Consider the following 21018-nt stretch of genomic DNA (forward strand, 5'->3'; position numbering starts at 1 on the left):
GTGCCTGCTTATGCCAGAAATGAACGCTGGATTCATGGAATTGGAGATTATGGAAGGTTGTGACCCACTTTGTGGATGCTGGACCATCCCTCCAATCCCTCTAAATTATGTTGTTCTTTCAGTCAACTCCTCACTCTAACTACATTAACAAAACATGAACTTTTAAAAGGTACGTGGATATTTCCTAATCTATTTTAGTATCTATCACTTTTTAAACATATTGGTCATAACTTTAGATTCAGAATGGATAATGCCATTTATGGTATAGAACACACCAGATTTTAAAACACAGAGGCAAATTCTCCCATACATATCAAAGGAAGGTCCAAAATGTTAAATAAATTGAAAACATGGTTTAGTTTGGTTTATTTTCACTAGTAATACATTTCATATTGTTTCTCTGTATCTTAGTGACTTACACTCTTGAACAGGGGCAGAAATCCCTGTCCTACCTAGGATTGGACAACATCTCACTGGAGCCATAGGATGTGTGGTAAGACAGAAACCAGAGCAGCTTGCAATCTGGAAGTTGGAGCTGTTTTCACCAACATTGAACAGATTTTGGCCACCTATCTGACATTTATTTATTGTATATTATATTAAACTTACATTTTTCAGTCTCTTAGAAGACAGCTTTTATTTTGTATTTTAAATTTTTTATGTTGCTTAATGATACAAGTTAATTTTAAACAATGGTTTATGAAATATGAGCTGCTGTGAAGAAAATGTGGATCAATTCTTACTTCCCTAGAGAAAGTACAGATTTTAATAATAAATGCTAATAAATAGCCTATAATTCTTTCAGAAGTTTAAATAACTGAAACTTTGGCTTTAATAGGTGGGGATTGTTTTATTGTGTAAAAACTAAATTGTGCAAACCATGAATAACAGTTGTGCCAATTAGATCCTTGCTTGTAGCAAATCTATTCATCTTGGTGTCTTTAGAAAAGGTGTTAATTGTGAGGTATATTACCTATGGCTAACTTTATCTATGTGTGATAGAAACCCAAAGTTGTAGTAGCTTAACTATGATAGTATTTACCTGTCTTGCAAAAGCCCAGATGAGGAGAGCCTGGAACTGGCTTGTTTCCGAATAATGAATGACTAGGGTCATTTTCTTCATGCTCCTGGGAATCTGTTCAATTTGTACAGTATCTAGGAAACTGGATAAAGAAAGAGAGGAGTAATCATGTTTCTCTCCTTTTAGGGCTATGCTCAGGAAATCACATATACAGCTTCTTTTGGCAGACAATTGTTATGGTTTGAATCTGAGATGACTTCATACACTCATGTGTTCTAACACTGAATGTCCAATTGGTGATCTGTTTTGGGAGGATGTGGATGGAATCTTGGAACTGAAACATGAAGCTTATCTGGCAGACCTAGAACTACAGAAGTGGGGCCTAGACACAATTGCTGCCTTAGTTTCAGCCAGTAAAATATCTTTAGGCTTCTTCATCAATGCCTTATGTAAATATATATATATATATATGACAATTATATAAAAATCATAAGTTTTATACATAAATTTAAATAGATATACATTTCACTTATAAAAGATTTAAATAAAATATGTAACATAAACACATATTTGTATAAACTCATATACATATACATATATGAATTGAATTCTGACTTTATACAATTGTATAAATTGAGTAATAAAGTGTATCTGGAGTGAGAGCCTAGGGCTCTGTCAAGATAATAAAAATATATTTGGATTTTCATTAGAGTTCTGTTCTGCTATTACAAGGTGTGGTAATTTAAATGAGAAATGTCCCCCATAGCTGCATATATTTGAACACTTGGTCCCTAATTGGTGACATTGTTTGAGGAGGTTTAGGGAGTATGGCCTTACTGGAGGAAGTATGTCATGAGGGTGGGGGTGGGTAGATTTGTTTCACCTTGCTTTTAGTTCTTTCTGTTTCATGCTTGTCTGAGAATTTGAAATCTCAGTTGCCTGCCTTGCTGCCATGCCTGCCTGCTGCCATGATGCCACACCATGATAGACTCTTTTCCCTTTGGAACCATAAGTCCAAATAAATCTCCTTCTCTGAGTTGCCTCATTTGTGGTATTTGTAGTATCACAGCAACCAAAAAGGAACTAATGTGCAAGGCAACATAAAAGATGTGATTTCGTAGGCCCCATGAGTTCTTCCTCTCCTCTTCAGCTTGTAGCAGCCTAGGAACATTGGTTTTGGTGGCAGCAAAATTTCCATCCCTTCCTTTGTGTTCAAATGGCCATCTCTACACATTTGTTTCTTTTTTGGGGGGGTGGGGTGGGGGTTGGTTGGTTGGTTGGTTGGTTGGTTGGTTTGGGAGGGGTGTGTTTGGTGTAGTGGTTTGAATATGCTTGGCTCATGGGAAGTGACACTATTAGGAAGTGTGTCCTTGTTGGAATAGTTGTGGCCTTGTTGGAGGAAGAGTGTCACTGTCAGGGTGAGCTTTGAGGTCCTATGCTCAAGATCCACCCAGATGAGACCCTTCTACTGGCTGCCTTCAAGAGCCTCCTTCTAGCTGTAAGATCAAGATGCGAAACTCTCACCTCCTTCTCCAGCACTATGTTGTACTGGATGCTGCCATGCTTCCTGCCATGATGATAATATTGAACTTCTGAAATTGTAAGCCAGCCCCAGTTAAATGTTGTCCTTTAGAAGACTCAAGATACAACTTCCAAAACACATGGAAATCAAGAAGGAAGACCAATGCGTGGATACTTCATTCCTCCCTAGAATATGGAATAAAATATCCATGGAAGGAGCTGCAGAGACAAAGCTTGGAGCTAAGAGGAAAGGATGGACCATCCAGAGACTGGCCCACCCGGGAGTCCATCCCATAATCAGCTACCAAATGCAGACACTATTGCATACTCCAGCAAGATTTTGTTGAAGGAACCCTGATAGAGCTGTCTCCTGTGAAGCTTTGCCAGTGCCTGGCAAATACAGAAGTGGATGCTCACTGTCATCTATAGGATGGAACACAGTGCCCCCAATATAGGAGCTAGAGAAAGTACCCAAGAGCTGAAGGGGTCTGCAACCTTATAGGTGGAACAACAATATGAACTAACCAGTACCCCCAGAGCTCGTGTCTCTAGCGGCATATGTAGCAGAAGATGACCTAGTCTGCCATCATTGGGAAGAGAGGCCCCTTGGTATTGCAAACTTTATATGCCCCAGTACAGGGGAATGCCAGAGCCAAGAAGTGGGAGTGAGTGAGTAGAGGAACAGGGCAGGGGGAGGGTATAGGGAACTTTCAGGATAGCATTTGAAATGTAAATGAAGAAAATATCTAATAGAAAATGTGGGGAAATAAAAGAAAATAAAGATATTTGTAATTGAAAAAAAAAGAAGTACTCACAATAACAGAAAACAAAATTCTAGGGTTCTGAATTAAGTGGTACTACATAGCAACTATATGTATATGTTCCACTCTATTAATCATCCACAAAGTAATTCATATTTTCTACATTATAAAAATGTAGCAGAATATATGTCCTTGTATATCCATTAGTGTTTAATTAAATAAACTATTAAATTTTATTATTCTGTTTGAGAATGAAGTAATGCTATCCAAAAAAAAAAAAAGTTACTTTGATCAGGGTGTCTCTTCATAGCAGTGAAACTCCAACTAAGAATGGTGGGTTTTGTTTTGTTTTTTCTTGCTTGCTCTTTTAAAGACACACCATTCCATTTAAGAATTACTATGAACCCAGCCTAAGATTATGACCTGAACAATTCTACTCATTACTGAATTATTTAAAGCCTCTTTCTCCAAGTGCAATAATATAATAATATCCCTTCCTGGTTAGACTCTGACCTTGGATTTATTAGAACTACCAGTGAATACTACATGCCATAAGAAATATTATATAGACATATTTAGGTAATAAAGAAAGGAGAATTTCTACATGCCACCTAAAATTCGAGAGGAATATGGACAAAAATTATTTCTAGTGTACAGAAATTAAGAATGTATTTATCTCTAAGCTGCAGATGCTTCCCTTGAGAGGAATTGAATTCTTTGTACTCAAAGCAGTATGCTAAATTTTCTGGATGTATACGGCAGGTCTATAGAAGCAATAGAAAACAAACAAAGACCACCACCTTAATCACACTGAATCATGAAGAAACAGGAAACCCAAATGAATCAATGAGCAATGGCACTGAATGTATAACATAAAATAACTCATAAAAGAACCTATCAATAACAAGTGGGTTTACTGATGAATCCGAATCTTTAAAGAAGAGCTAACAGAAATGATCTAATTATTCCAAAATTTGAAGAGTAAGGAATTTTTTTCAAACTCAGTTTATATAGCTACAATTACAGTAATACTCAAACCAAAAAAAAAAAAAAAAAGATATATACATACACGCACAACAACCTACTGGATAACCATTCTTTATGGATGTCAAAAAATATTCAAAAACTACTAGCAAAGGAATTCAAAAGCACATCAACAGAAATGTTTACCACGGTAAGTAGGATTCACCCTAAGGACCTAAGGATGGTTTGCTGTGCAAATTGAGATGTAATATACGATATCAACAGAATATGTTTTAAGTATATGCTTATCATAGCAGATGCAGAAAATATTTGATAAAAGTTTAGCAATTTATGATAAATATGAACCAGTGAGGGTAGACCCTCCTGCTAACTATGTGTGAGTCAGTCTTCTAGCACCATGCTCCTGCTTTGATGATACTGAACTGAACCTCTGAACCTATAAGCCAACCCCAACAAAATGTTGTCCTTATATGAGTTGCCTTGGTCATGGTGTCTCTTCACAGCAGCAAAACACCATGTGCTATTGACACATGCCAATAGCAAATATCTGAAAAAAAAAGAAACCAAATCAGTATTTCCACTAGCTTAAAAAAATGCAGCCAAATATAACCAAAAATACCCATGAGCTGGTGAAGTTATGTGGTATGAAAGATGTGCAATAAGTTAGTGGGATCTTGGGGCCATATATTTAGTGAAAGGGGCAGAACAAATAGATAATACTGAATGATGTCACTCATAAGAGGGGCTTTAAAAGTTGGTTTATGAAAGTTAAGCATTTTTAAATGCTGGCTATCAGCAGCTCAGAAATGTAGAGGCAGAGATGGTTAAGGAACTGTTGGTCTCAGAGTTATAGTTGCCGTCTTTCCAGAGTGGACTATATAGTCACCTATATAGACTATATAGGTCAAAACAACTGGAAAGTTTCTGAATGCTGTCTCCAACACACAAAAAAAGGGCAACTGTTTGAGGTGACTAGCATGGTAACCTTGATTTGAACCTTTAATAATGGAACACCACAGGGTAGCTGGTAAATATGTACAATTTTATGTGTTGATTGAAAAACAAGTTAATAAATAGAAAATCCAAAAACTCCACTAGTAGTTAGTGTTGTCATTTCTTCTATGCTCTGTCCAACAGCCAGGTAGGCCTGGCTTGCTATAAAAGGGACCTTTGGCCTCTCTGACTCTCTCTCTCTCTCTCTCTCTCTCTCTCTCTCTCTCTCTCTCTCTCTCTCTCTCTCTCTCTCTCTCTCTCTCTTCTCTCTCTCCCTAGCTCTTGGACTATTTTCTTTCTCTGACCCCCTTCACCCTCCCTCTCTTCCTCCCTCCCTCCCTCCGTCTCTCCCTCCCCTCTCCTCTTTTTCTCTGTCTCTGCTCCCTTCTCAACTTCCCTTCCTATGCATGAAACCAAATGATGTGTTCATAAAGTCAAGGATGTGTTTTATAGAGCGGGGTCCCATGCAGTGAGAAGGGGTGCTGCAGAGGGCCCATGCTGAGGCATCTGTTTCCCTGAGGTATAAGGCAAATAAATAGTGTATAGTATAGAGTTTATTTGGGGGTATGGGAAGGGGAGTTGAGCAGAGAGTAGAGGCAGAGAAAGGGAGGGGGGAGAGAAAGAAGAGAAGAGGCCACCAGGAACAGTGGTGAGGGCGGGAAGAGGGTCAGAAAGAGAAAAGCTTCAGAGAGAATCAGAAAGGCCAAGCAGTCCCTTTTATAGCAAGCCAGGCCTACCTGGATGTTGCTAGGTAACTGTTGGGCTGAGTGCAGAAGGAATTCCAACAGCTAGGGTCTGAGGACAAATGTCCCTATATGTTCAGATTCTTACAGAAACAATTTTTTTTTGGTACATTTTTATCTGTTAGAAAAAATTGGTCAGCCGGGCATGGTGGCGCACGCCTTTAATCCCAGTACTCGGGAGGCATAGGCAGGTGGATTTCTGAGTTCGACGCCAGCCTGGTCTACAGAGTGAGTTCCAGGACAGCCAGGGCTATACAGAGAAACCCTATCTCAAAAAAACAAAACAAAACAAAGAAAGGAACAAAGGAAAGGAAAGGAAAGGAAAGGAAAGGAAAGGAAAGGAAAGGAAAGGAAAGGAAAGGAAAGGAAAGGAAAGGAAAGGAAAAAGAAAAGGTCACTATAACTCAAACATGAAGATCCAGAAATAGGAGATTCGTTGTGATAAACTCTCCTGGTCTCATGAGCAAAATTTCAATAAGCACCATAGTTCCTCCTTCCCTTTTTGGTAGGCCTATACATTGAAATTGTAATTCTCAGAGATCCATTCTATGAAAGTTGAGGCATTAGTCCTGATCAAAAGTTTAATAAGGATAGCCAAAACCTACATTTTGGAATTATATATAGATAAAGGCCCAGCTACACAATGTAAAGACTGGTCAGAGTTCAGATGCCCAGGACCCACATATATAGTAATGTGTGATAATCTCAGGACATGGAGGCCAAGATGGGAAATAACTAGAGCAGGGGCAGACACAAGGGATCCCAAGAGCAAGATGTCTAGCTGACCCAGCTGAAACAGTGAGCTCTGGGTTTAACAAGAGGTCCAACCTCGATACATAAGGTGGAGAGCAATACCATGTCAGACCCTTGCATGCACCCCTGCACACACATGCAGCTACACTCAAACATGCATACATAGATACATATACACAAAAGAAAGCTCAAATTACTAAATGTGCCTTCTCTCTGTATAACTCTGGATCCTCAGCACAACTGAATGTTAATCAACACATGAAATGCTGAGTGGTTTGGATGGAATGATGCAATTGCTTATCTAGACCTTGAGATCCAAAGATGATGTCAGGAATTGAGTTTTAGAAATATCCCCCAATATACTAGAAGACTGCAGCTAGCTGTGAGTTAAAAGTGGTCCAGTAGTCCTGAGTAAATCACAAGCCTACTATTCTGTGTTTTCTGATTTTAACTAACTTTCTTCTCTCCTCCCTCATTCTTCATCTCATCTCCCAACCCCAAAGGTCCTCAAAAATTACATGACAAAATATATAAGAGTTTGCAATTTTTCCTAAGGAAGTATATGATGGAGAGGAGAGCTTTTATTTGCAAAATCCCTCTTAAAAGCGAGCTGTGCTTGTTGGGAATTTTCTTTGATAATCACTTAAGAATAGAGGCTCCTATTTGAGGAATTCAGATTTTAGCAGCCTATGTACATGAAAGAGGCAAGGAGATAATTTGTTGGTTGCTCTACAGGAAAGAGGTAAAAATAGAAGAAGGAAGATGAAAAAACAGAGGTAGCTTCTCTAAGAGTCCTGGTACTTCAACAAGCATTAAAACTTGAACTTCTACTACTGCCTTTGGAATTTTTCAAGCCATACATAAATAATGACAAACACAAAATTATTAGTATAGAAGGGTTTCTCAAATTTTTTTATAAAACAACCCAGCAAGCAATATTTTCTTCTCCACTTTCCCAATATCCTCTCTCAGGCAGACCTTCTAGGTAGCCGTGTAGCGGCTCATGCATCCTGTTCCCACGGCTTCAACACCATCTTCCATTTCCCGATCTCTGAGCTTAGCCCATAGACCACCCTAGGTTCCTTTGGCTCTGGTGTATGAAAGCAGCAGCATTCCTGCCGTCCCATTGAACTACCAAGTCCTGTGACCTCTTGCCAACACCAAGGTTGCCCTATGGTTACAGAGAGAGATTTGCAACTTTAAAGCATTATTTTTTAAGTTACTAGCTGAATGGGCCACAGTCTTCTATGCTTGGTGTATTCTCTACCTATTTGCCTATGAACAATGTGCTTTAGTCTGTTATTTTATGGCACTAGTTCCATTTGTCCTTGATTACTCTTATTTCGATTAGGTTTTACTAAAAAAAAAAAAATTACATAACTTCGTAGTAAGACCACCTATTAAGATGTCAAGTGCTGTCTCAGTCTTAGCGCCATCTTTCTTGAGACTCCTGCGCCATGAGAGCAAAGTGGTGGAAGAAGAGAATGTGCAGGCTGAAGCACAAGAGAAGAAAGATGAGGCAGAGGTCCAAGTAAACCAGCCTGTGCACCCACAAAGTCTGCAGGAGCAGAAGTAAGGAATGCTGAAGGCCGGGACACTGGAACAAGTTGTTGGACTGTATGCTGCTGTCGGTAATAAGTCCCAGTAGACCTGGAACATCACCTCGCCACGATCACCTGGGAAAATGACTGCCTTTTTTACAACCAAAACAGTCCCGCTGGCCCTCGGCCCTGGATCTTTGGCACACTGGACTAGTTTTATTCTCTCTTGTGGCCAAGTGTAACTCATGTACAATAAATCCTCTTGCAGTGAGCTGGAAAAAAAAAGATGTCAAACCCTTCTTGTTCTATTTTCATTTGTGTTGTTGTGACAAACATCTCGATGAACAGCAACTTAAGGGGGAAAATATTATTGGAATTACAATTTTAATTTCCAGGAAATCAAGGCAGGAACTCAAGAAGCCAGTGATACATAGTGCATGCAATCTCCAGAGTTCAGGACAGGTAGAAAGAATGAATCAGACTTTAAAGGAGGTCTAACCAAATTACCCCTAGAAACTGGTGGTATCTGGGTGTCCTTCCTTCCCTTCACCCACCCCCATGAATCAGGAACACCCCCTACTTAAGGGGAATGACTGCTGATGAGATAATGTTTGAAAGAACTTCTCCAATCCTTCCAAATACTAGAGCAGACCCACTAACAGATATCTCTAATCATGCTATTTTTAAATCAATTGAGGCACTTCAGAAAGTCCAAATTGGTCTCCACACTTAGGTTCAACATTTGCAGAAACTGCCATGGGTCAACCCCCATTGATTCCAACCTGGGACCTGGTCCTATCAAAAGACATCAGAAGGAAGCTTTAACCCCTCACTGGGAAGGGCCTTACATCATGATCCTGACCACACCCGTGGGTGTACAGCTTGGTGGGCTCCAAACTTGGATCCACCAATCCTACTTGAAGTTCAATCCCCGAAAACACTGGAACCCAGAGCATCGATGGATCATCAGGCCACACCCCCGAGGACCCAATAAAGACTAATTGTCAATGGCTCACCTCGATCCTCTTTTCTTGCTTGTTAAATCTGATGTTATGTCAAAACATAAGGCCTATAAAATCAGGAAACTGTAGGCCAAGGATATGGAGACATTCAGACACTAAAACAGGCAAAATTATTGCTGAATGTGACCACCACTCTCACCATGAATCTCCCTGGTGTAAAATAGACATCTGCCATTTATAGCCAGGCCCTGGGATGCCAGGGTCTAGGCTCGCCACTGGGTGTCTATAAAGAGAACATCTTGTATATTACATGGGTGCACCACCTGTCAATTAAAAAGCCTATAGCCTATGGCTTAGGTAGGAAATAGAAGGTGGGACATGGGAGGAGAAAGAATTCTGGGAGAGAAAGAGGCAGGGAGATTCACTGGGGAGAGGTGACAAGTCAGACACATGGTACCTGAGCACAGGTAATCAGCCATGTGGCAAAATATAGGCTAGAATAAATGGGATATTCTAGTCAGGGAAGAGCCTAGCTATATGGCCAAGGTGTTTGTAAATATATTTTGAGTCTGAGTTTTATTTGTGGGCACATGGGATTGGGAAGAAGAACTGGTGCCATTCTTCAACAGTGCCAACCTAGAAACATTGAGGAGGGAAAACTGAGGAAGATCATATTATGCCTGTCCCACTAAGGGAGCTGAGGTACCCTACTGTTTGGATGAAGAAGAGACCTATTGTCTCTTCTGGTCTTGTGTTACTTGGGCTAAGGGCTGGGAGCCCTATAGAGCTGATGAGTACTTAGACACAAATTTTGAAAGAAATCTTAGTTGTAAGATAGCCTGCACTTGCAACCTGGTCACCATCACCTTGAAGAGATGAGACTTGCTTCCCCCTTATGCCTACTGGGGACTTAGAGCATACCTGACAGGCCAAGATCCAGGAACCGTGTTCGCCATTCAAAGGTAAGGCAAAGCATCTCTCTTTAAATCCATAGGACCTTTGGTGGAAATCCCTGAGGCTCCCCTTCCCAACCAGTTTTCTTCTGTACCCCCTGGATCAGGAACCACAAATTTTACTTCCAAGACCCCTTCTGTAGGACACCTCAGACTCCATTCAACACTCAGATTCCTGTCCATAGACACCTTTTTGGCTACCTTTAAGTTCCTAAGCAGTGCCCAGACCAATATGAGAGATGACTGTTGGATCTGCCCAAACCCTAAGCTCCCTACTGTATAAGCATAGCAACAACAGATGCCAGACCATCAAGCTGTTTTCCCTCAACAATAGCATATCATGCCCCTGAGATACTCCCCTCACCTTAGGGTATATAAGGGTAACTGGAATTTATTTTAGGTCAAAAAGATATCCCTATCTACTCGATCTTATTCTCAAGTATGTCATGATCCTGATGTGTGTGCATTTGATAAAGGTCTTTAATACCATCAGGCTAAACGAGAACAATCTCCTGGCTGCACCCAGAGGGTTTTGGGTTGCCTGTACTCCAGGACTTACTCCTTTCTCTCTATTAGCCATTTTGCCATTGAGCAAAAACCTGAATTTTGCATAATGCTACATATTCTACCCCCGATTTCCTATTATGAAAATACTGCAGGATGCAGTCACAAATGTCTCCTGCAACAACTAGGTAGTGCCCCTATTCTGATACCCACACTAGTAAGACTGGGGATAGCAGGCTCTGCTGCACATGATAGGGCAGCTCTAGTCCCAGGATGCCAGCATTTTAAAAATACCTGAGAGTACAAGTTGATAAAGACTTAGCCCAGCTTCGCTCAGCCACCTTCTTCCTACAAAATCAAGAAGACTCCTTAGCTGAAGTAGTCCTACAGAGTCAAAGGGCTCTAAATTTATTGTTCTTAAAAGAAGGGGGGTTATATGTGGCCCTTGGAGAGCAAGGTTGTTTATAAGTTAATCACGCTGGGGTAATCAGGGACACTCTGGCAAAAATTAGAACTAACATCCTTGATAGGGAACAACAGAGAAAGCAGTCAATGAGCTGGTATGAATCCCTTTTGAATTGGTCCCCTGGGTTAACTGCACTCATCACAGCCTTGGTTGCGCCCATCCCCCAGCCCCGGGTGCTTATGTTTGCTAGCTAAACTTTGGGCCCTGCATTATTAATGCCTTGATTTCCTTTATCAAGAACAGAATTTCCCCTCTAGACCTAGTCTATCAGCTTAAAGGTCAGTCAGCTCTGCTTTGTCTAGATAGTCTATATGTTGCAAATGTTGTAAATGCTGCAAATGCACCTATTCCATAGAAAAACTGGTTCTGACGCTTGCCCCCATCACAGATTTGTATTTGGAGTGTGTATTCAATAAATCTTACTGAGATTGATGTCTGAGTCGTTTGTGTGGCTATTCCTGGACCCTAGTAAGGGTTCTATCATTTCACAAAGCTTTTGTATTTGGTATAATGTCGAGTATTTTACATGCATGTTGTCCAAAGACATCTTACATAAATCATCAAAGAAGACCCAAAATGCTGGGCAAAGAGTTTTCTATATTGTAAATGTCCAAAATACATAGAACTAGTGAAATCAGCAAGACCAGCCCTTGGCAAGACAATGGATAGGGCCCCTGAGGGAAGTTGATTCTGTATGCCTTCACCTCTTGGCCGTATTTACAGAAATATGAAATGCTGAGAACAGTCATGATCTAGAATGTACCTAATACTGAGAGTTTTACCAACAGCCCCGAGCTTACAAAAAAATTATGAGTGGGCTTTGAACTCTAATCATGGATTCCAATAAGAGCTGGCGTTTTACAGTCCTTTCTGGGACTTCCACAATGAAGGGTCGGTAACAGTAGGGTAGAAAGTACATGCACCCATTTAGAGTCTTCCTTTTTCTCTCCTTGGAAATAGCAGCACTGGGTGGATAAAAAGCAAGCACGGGCCCAAAGATCGTGAGAGGATGTTTCCGGACGGACCACATTCAGAGCGCGCCTGAACGCCGCGCCTGCGCACTCAGCCAGTCGCCGCGCCGACCCTGCGGACGTGAGCCTGCCTGCGGTCTTGGCGAAACCCAGGCTCTGAGATGCGTCCCTGCCCGGCGTTTGCCAGCTCCGGGTGAGTGAGTGTGGAGGACCCCAGAAGCCTGCGTGCGAGGTGGAACGAATCCCGGAGAGGGTCAGGCCTGCTCAAGTCCCGCCGAGGTTCCTGGGGATCTGAACTGGGTGCCACGACCTCGGCTCCTTGCATGTGCTTCGTCAGAGCGGTAAACTCAAAAGAGCTGAGCCCCACGCCCCATCTCCTGGGGTCGAATCACTTATTTTCCATCTTTCACTCAGCTCTTCCACTGCACCCCATCTTCTGGCTGCAGTTAGTGGAGCTTTCACCCTTGCCCTTCTTTTCTAGGCATAGGATAATCACAGTCCCTGAACTCCGCTCGACCCCTGCAGACTCCTTACTTGCACAGCAGATGAGGCTAAACACGTAGCTTCCGTCTAGGGAAAGGTGATGGATGGATGGTTCAAGGCCAAGAGAATGGGCCATGGACAAAAAAAAAAAAAAAAATAGAAAGAGGCGAAAACTGTTGTAAATGTTACCATAGATAATTCTCCAGTTGGAACTCTACGTTTCTCTACGGTGTTTTATTTCTTTCTTGTAATTTATTTTGTATTTTGTGATTTTCTTTTAAAGAGATATTTGCAAAGACAATGCTACTTTCAACCTTGAAACAACATTGGATTTTATCGATGTCAGTTTTTATAGTTACTTGGCTTAAGGTTGTGTGAGCTCCTATCATGATAATGTCTGGATAGAGTCATTGAGGCACATCCATTGGTTTGTAATGTTTCACTTTAACGTGAAAATTAGCTTTTGTGTAGTTTTTAAAAAGTTTAAAAATCCAATAGAAAGAAAAGAAAATCAGGTGAATGGGATTTAAACCTCTAAGTCCACAGGGGGCATTGTGCTTGGAGTGTGGAAATCCCTGACCTTTTACTTATAAATAGGAAGTGAGATCACCACTTGCCACAAATGATTCTGACAAGGTAGGGCTCGCAGTAAGTGCTTTCCCAAAGCAAGTGACAGGCGTATCCAATCCTAATACTAGTGATAGCTACTTGACCACAGACCCTTTTGAGTACAGGAGCTAGAGGTAGCCAGTGCCTGTTATTTATAATCATATAGTGGCCTTGTGTCGTTTTAGTGCGAGACTTTTTGTTTTTTGAGAGAGGGTGGTATTCTGTAGTAAGTGAAAGGAGAAGTATACAAAAAGATTGGAGAAGTTCTTGAGTTCTCCACACTCAAACCCTATAGTTTGACCTTTGGCAGTTACAAGGTTTTGCCCACCAGCTTCCTGGGGAGGAGCTGCCTTCCCATTGCATACTTAGTATGGAGTCAGTGCAGTACAGAGGTTTTTTTCTCCCTTTAGTCCTTCACCAACCCTCTCCTGGCACATTAGCCCATAGGAAAAAGGGAAAGCCCTTTGTTAGAAGCTTTCCTCTTGTGCACTTTATCCATTAACACTCGGTGTCTGTCTGTTTAAGAGAACACTGTTGCAACAAGTGAAGGAAGTTTGATGATTTAAGCTTGGCTCCTTGTCCTGATTGACGACCATCTTGACAGTTGTGGCTCAGCAGGAATTCGATGAATTGCCTGACAAGAATTAAATACATTTCTGAATTCTTTGCAGTCTGCTGGGTTTATGATCATTTTAATCCTCCTAGCGCTTAACTCTTTGCCAACAAGTTTGCATGTTTCATTTTTAGGTTTTTTGTTGTTGTTGTTGTTGTTGTTTGGGTTTTGTTGCTTTGTTTTGTTTTTCAAAGCTGAGAGAAATAGAAATACCCATAACCCCAACAGGTGTTTGTTGCTGGGTTATATGATATATTTTATAAATTAGTAGAGTGTTTTATGGTCTAATTGTTTTATTTCATTATGTAAATGAATTTTTTCATTTGACTACTAATAAGATAATTTTGCATGCATATTTTAAAATAATTGAACCAATGGGAAGAAAACAGGACTCTCTTGTGTTCCTTAGAGCTCTTGCCTGGGGGCCCTTACTACATGGTATATATATTCTGGTACTTCATTATCTATTAAACCAATTGACCTGACTGATCCATTGAGTTGACTTTACAGCTAATAATGAGGATGGACCTGTATGTCGGAAAACACTGTTAAAAGCAACTAGTACAAAATAGTCTCTCAAATTGTATTTGTTTCTATTCAGATGCACAATGCGTGTATTTGGTTTTGTGTTTAAAGTGTCGCCTAGGAGAGATAATAACCGTATAGGTTGACTGTTTGCCAAGGTGGTAGACAAAAGAAGTCTTAGTTTCTTGTATAGTTAGACATTCCGTATACAAGAATGAAAGAAGAGGCGTAGCTTCGGTTAGTTTGGTTTTTATTTTAATTGCTGGCTTATTTAAGGCTAGTAAAATAGTAATGGAGAAGAACCTTGTCTTTTCTGGGTGATCATGAGAATTGTGAAATGTTTGCTAAGTTTTAGTTTGTCTCAAAGATACAAGTAATGAGTACATCTTAGACCAGAATGACCTATTTTGAATATTGCCTGACAAAGGAACCACATTCAACAGTCTGTTCTTTGTTCATAAATACACATGTGAGTGTGCAGGATGTCAGCCTCGTTCTTTTGTACTTGTTTTTGTCAGGAAGTCTTCAACAAAGCAGAAGGGAGAAAAGAACTACATTTTGTGTGTCTGTCTAAGGAACCTAAAATATTAATACAGAGATAAGAGTCACAACATAAAATTTGGCCTCTCCTATTTCTGTGTTGCTTCAGGATTTCCTGACATGTGCACATACGTTATTGCCATTCATGTGTACAGCATTGCTCCCAGTTTAAAGAATCAAAATTTGGCCTCTCCTATTTCTGTGTTGCTTCAGGATTTCCTGACATGTGCACATACGTTATTGCCATTCATGTGTACAGCATTGCTCCCAGTTTAAAGAATCTCAAATTCCCCTTTCTTCCTGACACACGAACTATACAGGAAAAAAAAAAAATCTAGGATTAAAACTCAGGTCTTCTGGGAATATTCTCCTTGTTGATCTTAAATATTTGAGGAGAGAGAAGGAGAGTGCTTTGTGGGTTTTTATTTTTTTGTTTTTTGTTTGTTTGTTAGTTTGTTTGTTTTTGGAGACAGGATCTCATTTTATAGCTGTGGCTGTCTTGGAACTCTGTAAAGCAGGATAGACTTGAACGCACAGAGATCTACTTGCCTCTGCCTGCCAACTGCTGAGTTCAAAGGCATGTGCCATCAAGCCCATTGAGAATAGTTTTAATGTTGTGTCAACCATCTAAATCTAATTAAATGAAACGGTTTATGGTCAGAGCATGTCTGCAGTATTGCTGTAATTCAATGGTAATGTCTTGTTCTTAGTATTTTATATTTTTACCTTTTTATAATCAATTTACAAATATTTATTTATTGTTAGGGCAGGAGTCTCACTAGCCTGAGCCTGGCCTGAAATTGCTGAATAGCCCATATTGACCTCAAATTCATGGTCTTTCTTGTGTTTAACTTATGATGGGTAGCTTTAGAGGTGCACCACAATAACAGGGTTTTTTGTTTTTTGTTTTTATAATGACAAAGCAACTTATTGGCATATCTAATAATGAAGAAAGTTGGAACTGAAAGGGTTATTGAATGTTAAAAGTTTGGTCATTTTTCAGTCTAGCTTATCAAGTAAAAAAGTACTTTAAAAACATGTTGAATTTTAGATATTTTTAAGACTTAAATCTGTCTAAAATTAGTTCTATGATTCTAAAGAATTCATCTAAGATGGTTGTTATAGTACTTGAAAACACAAGAAAAGTACAAATTCTCCCATACTTTTAATCTTTAGCCTAAGGAAATTACTTGCTTTTATACAAATCTTAAAATTAATACTTCGTTGTTTTTGTTTGTTTAATTTTTAGAACTCTGTGGAACTTAAGAATGCCATGGAACTCATCAGGATATGCCACTGAGGAATGTGATGGCTGAAAACAACTTTAAAATGCTGAAGATTCAGCAATGTGTAGCCAACAAACTACCTAGGAACAGGCCATATATTTGCAATATCTGCTTCAAGCACTTTGAAACACCATCAAAATTAGCTAGGCATTATCTCATTCATACCGGTCAAAAGCCATTTGAATGTGATGTGTGCCATAAAAACTTTAGACAACTCGTTCATCTGGAGAGGCACCAGTTAACTCACAATCTGCCTTTTAGTTGTAATATTTGCCAACGCCACTTTAAAAATCTGAAGACATTTGTGAAGCATCAACAGCTTCACAATGAATCCTACCATAATGATGTTAAAGTCAGAAGACTGCTTGAGACCAAGCAAGAGAAGCCGGTATATGGAATGTGTAATACTTTTACTGCAGATGAGAGACGGGCACTACACCCATGCTCTAAGCCTGATGCCACATACAGCACCACGAAGAGAAGAAAGAATATTCACGCGTGTACGATCTGTGGCAAAATGTTTCCATCACAATCAAAACTTGATAGGCACTCACTTATTCACACCGGGCAGAGGCCTTTTAAATGTGTCCTGTGCAGTAAATCTTTCCGACAGTCAACCCACTTAAAAATCCACCAACTCACACATTCAGAAGAAAGACCTTTTCAATGTTGTTTTTGTCAAAAAGGATTTAAGATTCAAAGCAAACTTCTGAAGCATAAACAAATCCACACTAGGAATAAGACTTTTCAGAATCTTCCTTTAAAAGTAAAAAGTCCTGAATCATGTCCCCTACCTAATAAATTAAATGCAAAGCAGGATGCTTTTGAAAGTGGTGATATGGGTGACTCTGAGGAGAATAATCCTCTTGATGTCCACTCAATTTATATTGTCCCTTTTCAGTGTTCGGAGTGTGAAGAATGTTTTGAGTCAGAGCAGATTCTCAATGGACACAAGTGTCTTCCTGCCAGAGGTGGCAGAGGTCCAAGCAGACTCAAAAGAGGCTGTAACTATAAGACCATTGTTAAAAAGCTCTTGGCTAAACTTAAACGTGCTGGGGGTAAAAAATCAGATAACCTTCAATCAGAGAAAAGAACATTTAAAAGCAACTACTTGAAAAATTGCGAACATTCTTCTGGTAAGCCGAACATAGAACAAACTCAGAGAACATTTGTGGGTTCTCTTAGCAGACATGGTTCATACAAGACAGTTAGCAAAAAAAAGAAGAAAACACTGGCTTTGCCATTTTCTTGGCAAAAGCAATTCCAGAGCCAAAATACGGGTAAGAGTTTGCAAGGCATCCTTACAACGGGAAGCATATTATCTATGGATGGTTCAGTCAATAATAAAGACTTGTCAATCTATGGTTCGTCAGGTGAGGAATACTTTAATAACTGTGACATGCTTCAGTGTGGTTTTTCAGATTCAAGTGAAAATGTAAATACTGGACATAAGATGTGTCCCTGTGATAAATGTGACAAAGTGTTTCCTTCTATTTCTAAGCTACAAAGGCACTATTTAATTCATACTGGACAGAGACCTTTCGACTGTAATGTTTGTGGAAAATCTTTCAGACAGTCAGCTCACTTAAAAAGGCATAAACTAACTCATATTGAAAAGATTCCTTATAGTTCTTTTTGGCAAGTAGACTTTGGAAATGTGAACCAACTTTTCATCCATCCAAGTGATGATGTTAGCTACAATGCCTCCCAACAGTGTGAGGGGCTTGGTTCCCAAAGCTGTGAAAGTTCAGAGTCCAGTCAGGTATCAGAAATTGAAGTCAAGGTAGAACCAGAGGATTTTCTTCTTGGTTCCCACTGTAGGAGCAGGCAGTCTTACCTTGCCAATGCACTGGTGGAGTCAGAGCAGAGCCATCATTGTTACAGTTACTTAGGCCGTCCTGAAAGAAGTGACGGACTCCTTTACCAGTGCAGTGTTTGTTGTAAACATTTCCGATCTCCGTCCAAACTAGAAAGACACTATTTAATTCATGCAGGGCAGAAGCCATTTGAGTGCTCAGTCTGTGGCAAAACATTTAGACAAGCACCTCATTGGAAGAGACATCAGCTCACTCACTTTAAGGAGCGACCTCAAGAGAAAGTGGTTCTAGATTCAACTGTGTAACGGAAAACCACTAATGTGATATAATACCCCATATGGCATTTTTGCCAAAGGCCTACATTAGGTGACTTCATAGGCAATTGCTTGTCATGCATAATCAGGAGTAAGATAAATAAAATCGGTGTTTTAGACACAGTTGAATGACTTGAGAAGGAATAGCATGGCCTGATGCCATCCATAGGACTCTAAGGTTGTCAGCATATAACTCTGGTTGTATGAAAAGCTAGGGATCCATCATGTCCAATTTGGCCTCATGTGTTGAATTACTCAAGACCTTGTGTGTCTTTGGTTTTATGCGTATCTCCCAGAAGGAGGCCAGAATTGCCATTCAGCTGCATCTAACCACCCTGCCCTATTTTCTTCTACATGGAAGCGCACATTTTATTGCAAAACGGTTTTCTTACAAATTAAAAGAGTAATAGATACGGAAATAGGTTGGAGAAATTATAGCATTTTTACTTTTCCATAGTGGTTTCTCCCCTCCCCCCCCCCCCTTTTTTGAGACTGGTGATTTTACCTTCTAAGACAAAAGTTTTACCACCACCCCCCCATCCCAATCTAGGCTACTATTTTCCCTAAGGAATTTTAAAGTAGCAAGAAGCTGGGTTGTACCCATGTGTGTTTACCATCCACTAATGTTTACATTTGCATGGTGCTTTCCAAGGGCCATGAATCTTTCATCTATGTCTGCAGTTGTATCTTTTTAGTTAAATGCAGTGCACCTGTTTGCTTATTAGTGGTTGACAGCAGACAGCAGTGGCCAGGGGCAAGATTTTGCTTTAACAACTCTTTGGCCATAAGACTTAAATCTCTTATGCTAAATTCAATCAAATGGCAATAGCTATGTAGTTTCAGACTTCACTCTTCTGTGAAAGACACTAATGTTACAGTATTTTTTTTTGACCTTTGTTGTTCCTTCAGTTAGTAAAAATGTTGTCCCTATATAGGAATATGGTGCTTAGGGAGCTCAAGGCAGTATTTGTTTCTAAACCGTATTGTCATGACTTGACAAAAATATTTCATTTAATCCTAATATGAAAGAAATGACCTAGTCACGAGTCCTTCACATTTGTGGCAGTTTGTAAAATCTTTGACTAACATATTCTCGCAATAAAAAGGTTAACTGTTGTTTCTAAGGTGAAAAGAAACAGGTGGATATTTCACATGCTTAAATATAGTGAAAAGCCCTCTGTTGGCAGTATGGGCAATGGAGTAATTGTAAGTTTTGATCATGGTGTAAGAGCTGTACTTTGTGAGGGGAAGGAAGGAGGAAAGCTTTCAGCCCAAGTGAGCCTTAAGAAACTTGGATATAATTTACACAGATAAAATGTGATGGTATGAGTAAAATAATCCAGATGATAAATAAATGTGCCTATTCTGAAGTAGAGAATCTGTCTAAAGAGGAGAGCCGCATGCTCCAAGGAATAGCTTCTGTTTCTTTAAGACTTGAGGTGTGTGTTTCCTGCACAAACAAGTTGTGGCTCACAGAACTGACTTTGCACAGAACTCTTAAAGGATGTGTCTGTTGGTTAAAAGCAAATCGTTCATGTTTTCCAAGAGTAAAAGTTCAAGAGTTACTTAGTGTGTGAAATTGTGGATTTGGGCATTTCTTTAAGTAATTTATATAATTTTATTTGAAAAGAAATGCCTGATGTGTTTCTTTCCCACCTAAACAGGGAAAGTTCTGAATGTTGTGCTTGTATGACCATGAGTCTTTGCCTGAATGATAAGATACTTTTTTTTTTTTTTTGGCTCATGCCTTTTGAAGCTGTTTCATATTGAAAGTTGAAATATTGTAAAAATTTTGTCAAGAGATGTATTGTAGTGCTATTTGAAGTACCTGTAACAAAAAAACTTACCTTTATTACCATTGCAAGCTTCTTATGGGAATTGTAGGAGTGGAAATAAAATAAGAATTTATGTTAAGATAAACATGTTAAATGATGGTTTGCTGCATGCTAGAACTGTACTTACTGAGTCAATTATTTTGATTTTTTTTAAATAAACTTTATAAATATCTTTTAAGAGAACTAGAGATTTTGTTTGGTGATTCCAGGTTTTGATTAGCTAAGTTAGGACAATTTACTATCCATGTTTCATGCTGCAACAGTGTCTGATTTAATATATATATTATATGTTAATGGAAAGTAGATGATGGTTAACATTCTTGAAAGTCTCACATTGCAGAATAAAGTTTCAAATTACACAGTTTGCATTTTTTTAAAGGACAAGAAAATCACATAATATTTGAATAAGCTACCAGTGCCAAGCACTTTATACACTGAGCTTACATGCCTATCTAGACATACAGTTCATTACTCAAAGATTTCTTCTTAGTTGTGTATATATCTGTATGTGGGTTTGTGCCTGTGAGTGCAGGTAAACATGGAGGACAGGACAGGGCATTAGGCCCTCTGGAGCTGGATTTCCGGTAGTGTGGTCTTAGCTCCTCCACCATCTCTCCAGCCTCATATCTATTATTTGTGATCTCTCTTTATCACTTCTGAAAGAATGGTATTCCATTGCTTGTCCTATGATCTACCTGTTCTTTGACTTTGTCATATGACTCTACACTTCTCTTTGACTTTGTACTAATAGAATTGCCTTTTTCAGTATAATACCACGATTCTTCCTGCATCTGCCTTGTCTGTCCAGTGTTAGCTTAAATTA

At 39.6% G+C, this 21018-nt stretch overlaps 1 protein-coding gene across 2 annotated transcripts; it reads left to right on the forward strand.

The window, feature by feature from the left end:
- Positions 1–12280: 12280 nt before the first annotated feature.
- On the forward strand, positions 12281–20522 carry Znf770 (zinc finger protein 770). Of its 2 annotated transcripts, none has more exons than XM_021154960.2 (2): positions 12281–12366; positions 16193–20522. In XM_021154960.2, the coding sequence occupies exon 2, from the start codon at positions 16234–16236 to the stop codon at positions 18349–18351; it is 2118 nt and encodes a 705-aa protein (XP_021010619.1). In that variant the 5' UTR covers positions 12281–12366; positions 16193–16233; the 3' UTR covers positions 18352–20522. The 2 variants fall into 2 exon arrangements, with proteins under 2 accessions (XP_021010619.1, XP_029330393.1); XM_029474533.2 differs by lacking the exon at positions 12281–12366 and adding an exon at positions 12376–12514.
- The last annotated feature ends 496 nt before the right edge of the window (positions 20523–21018 follow it).

This window comes from Mus caroli, unplaced genomic scaffold (assembly GCF_978045245.1).
Source record: "Mus caroli unplaced genomic scaffold, Mus_caroli_1 scaffold_2, whole genome shotgun sequence".
Taxonomy (NCBI): Eukaryota; Metazoa; Chordata; class Mammalia; order Rodentia; family Muridae; genus Mus; species Mus caroli.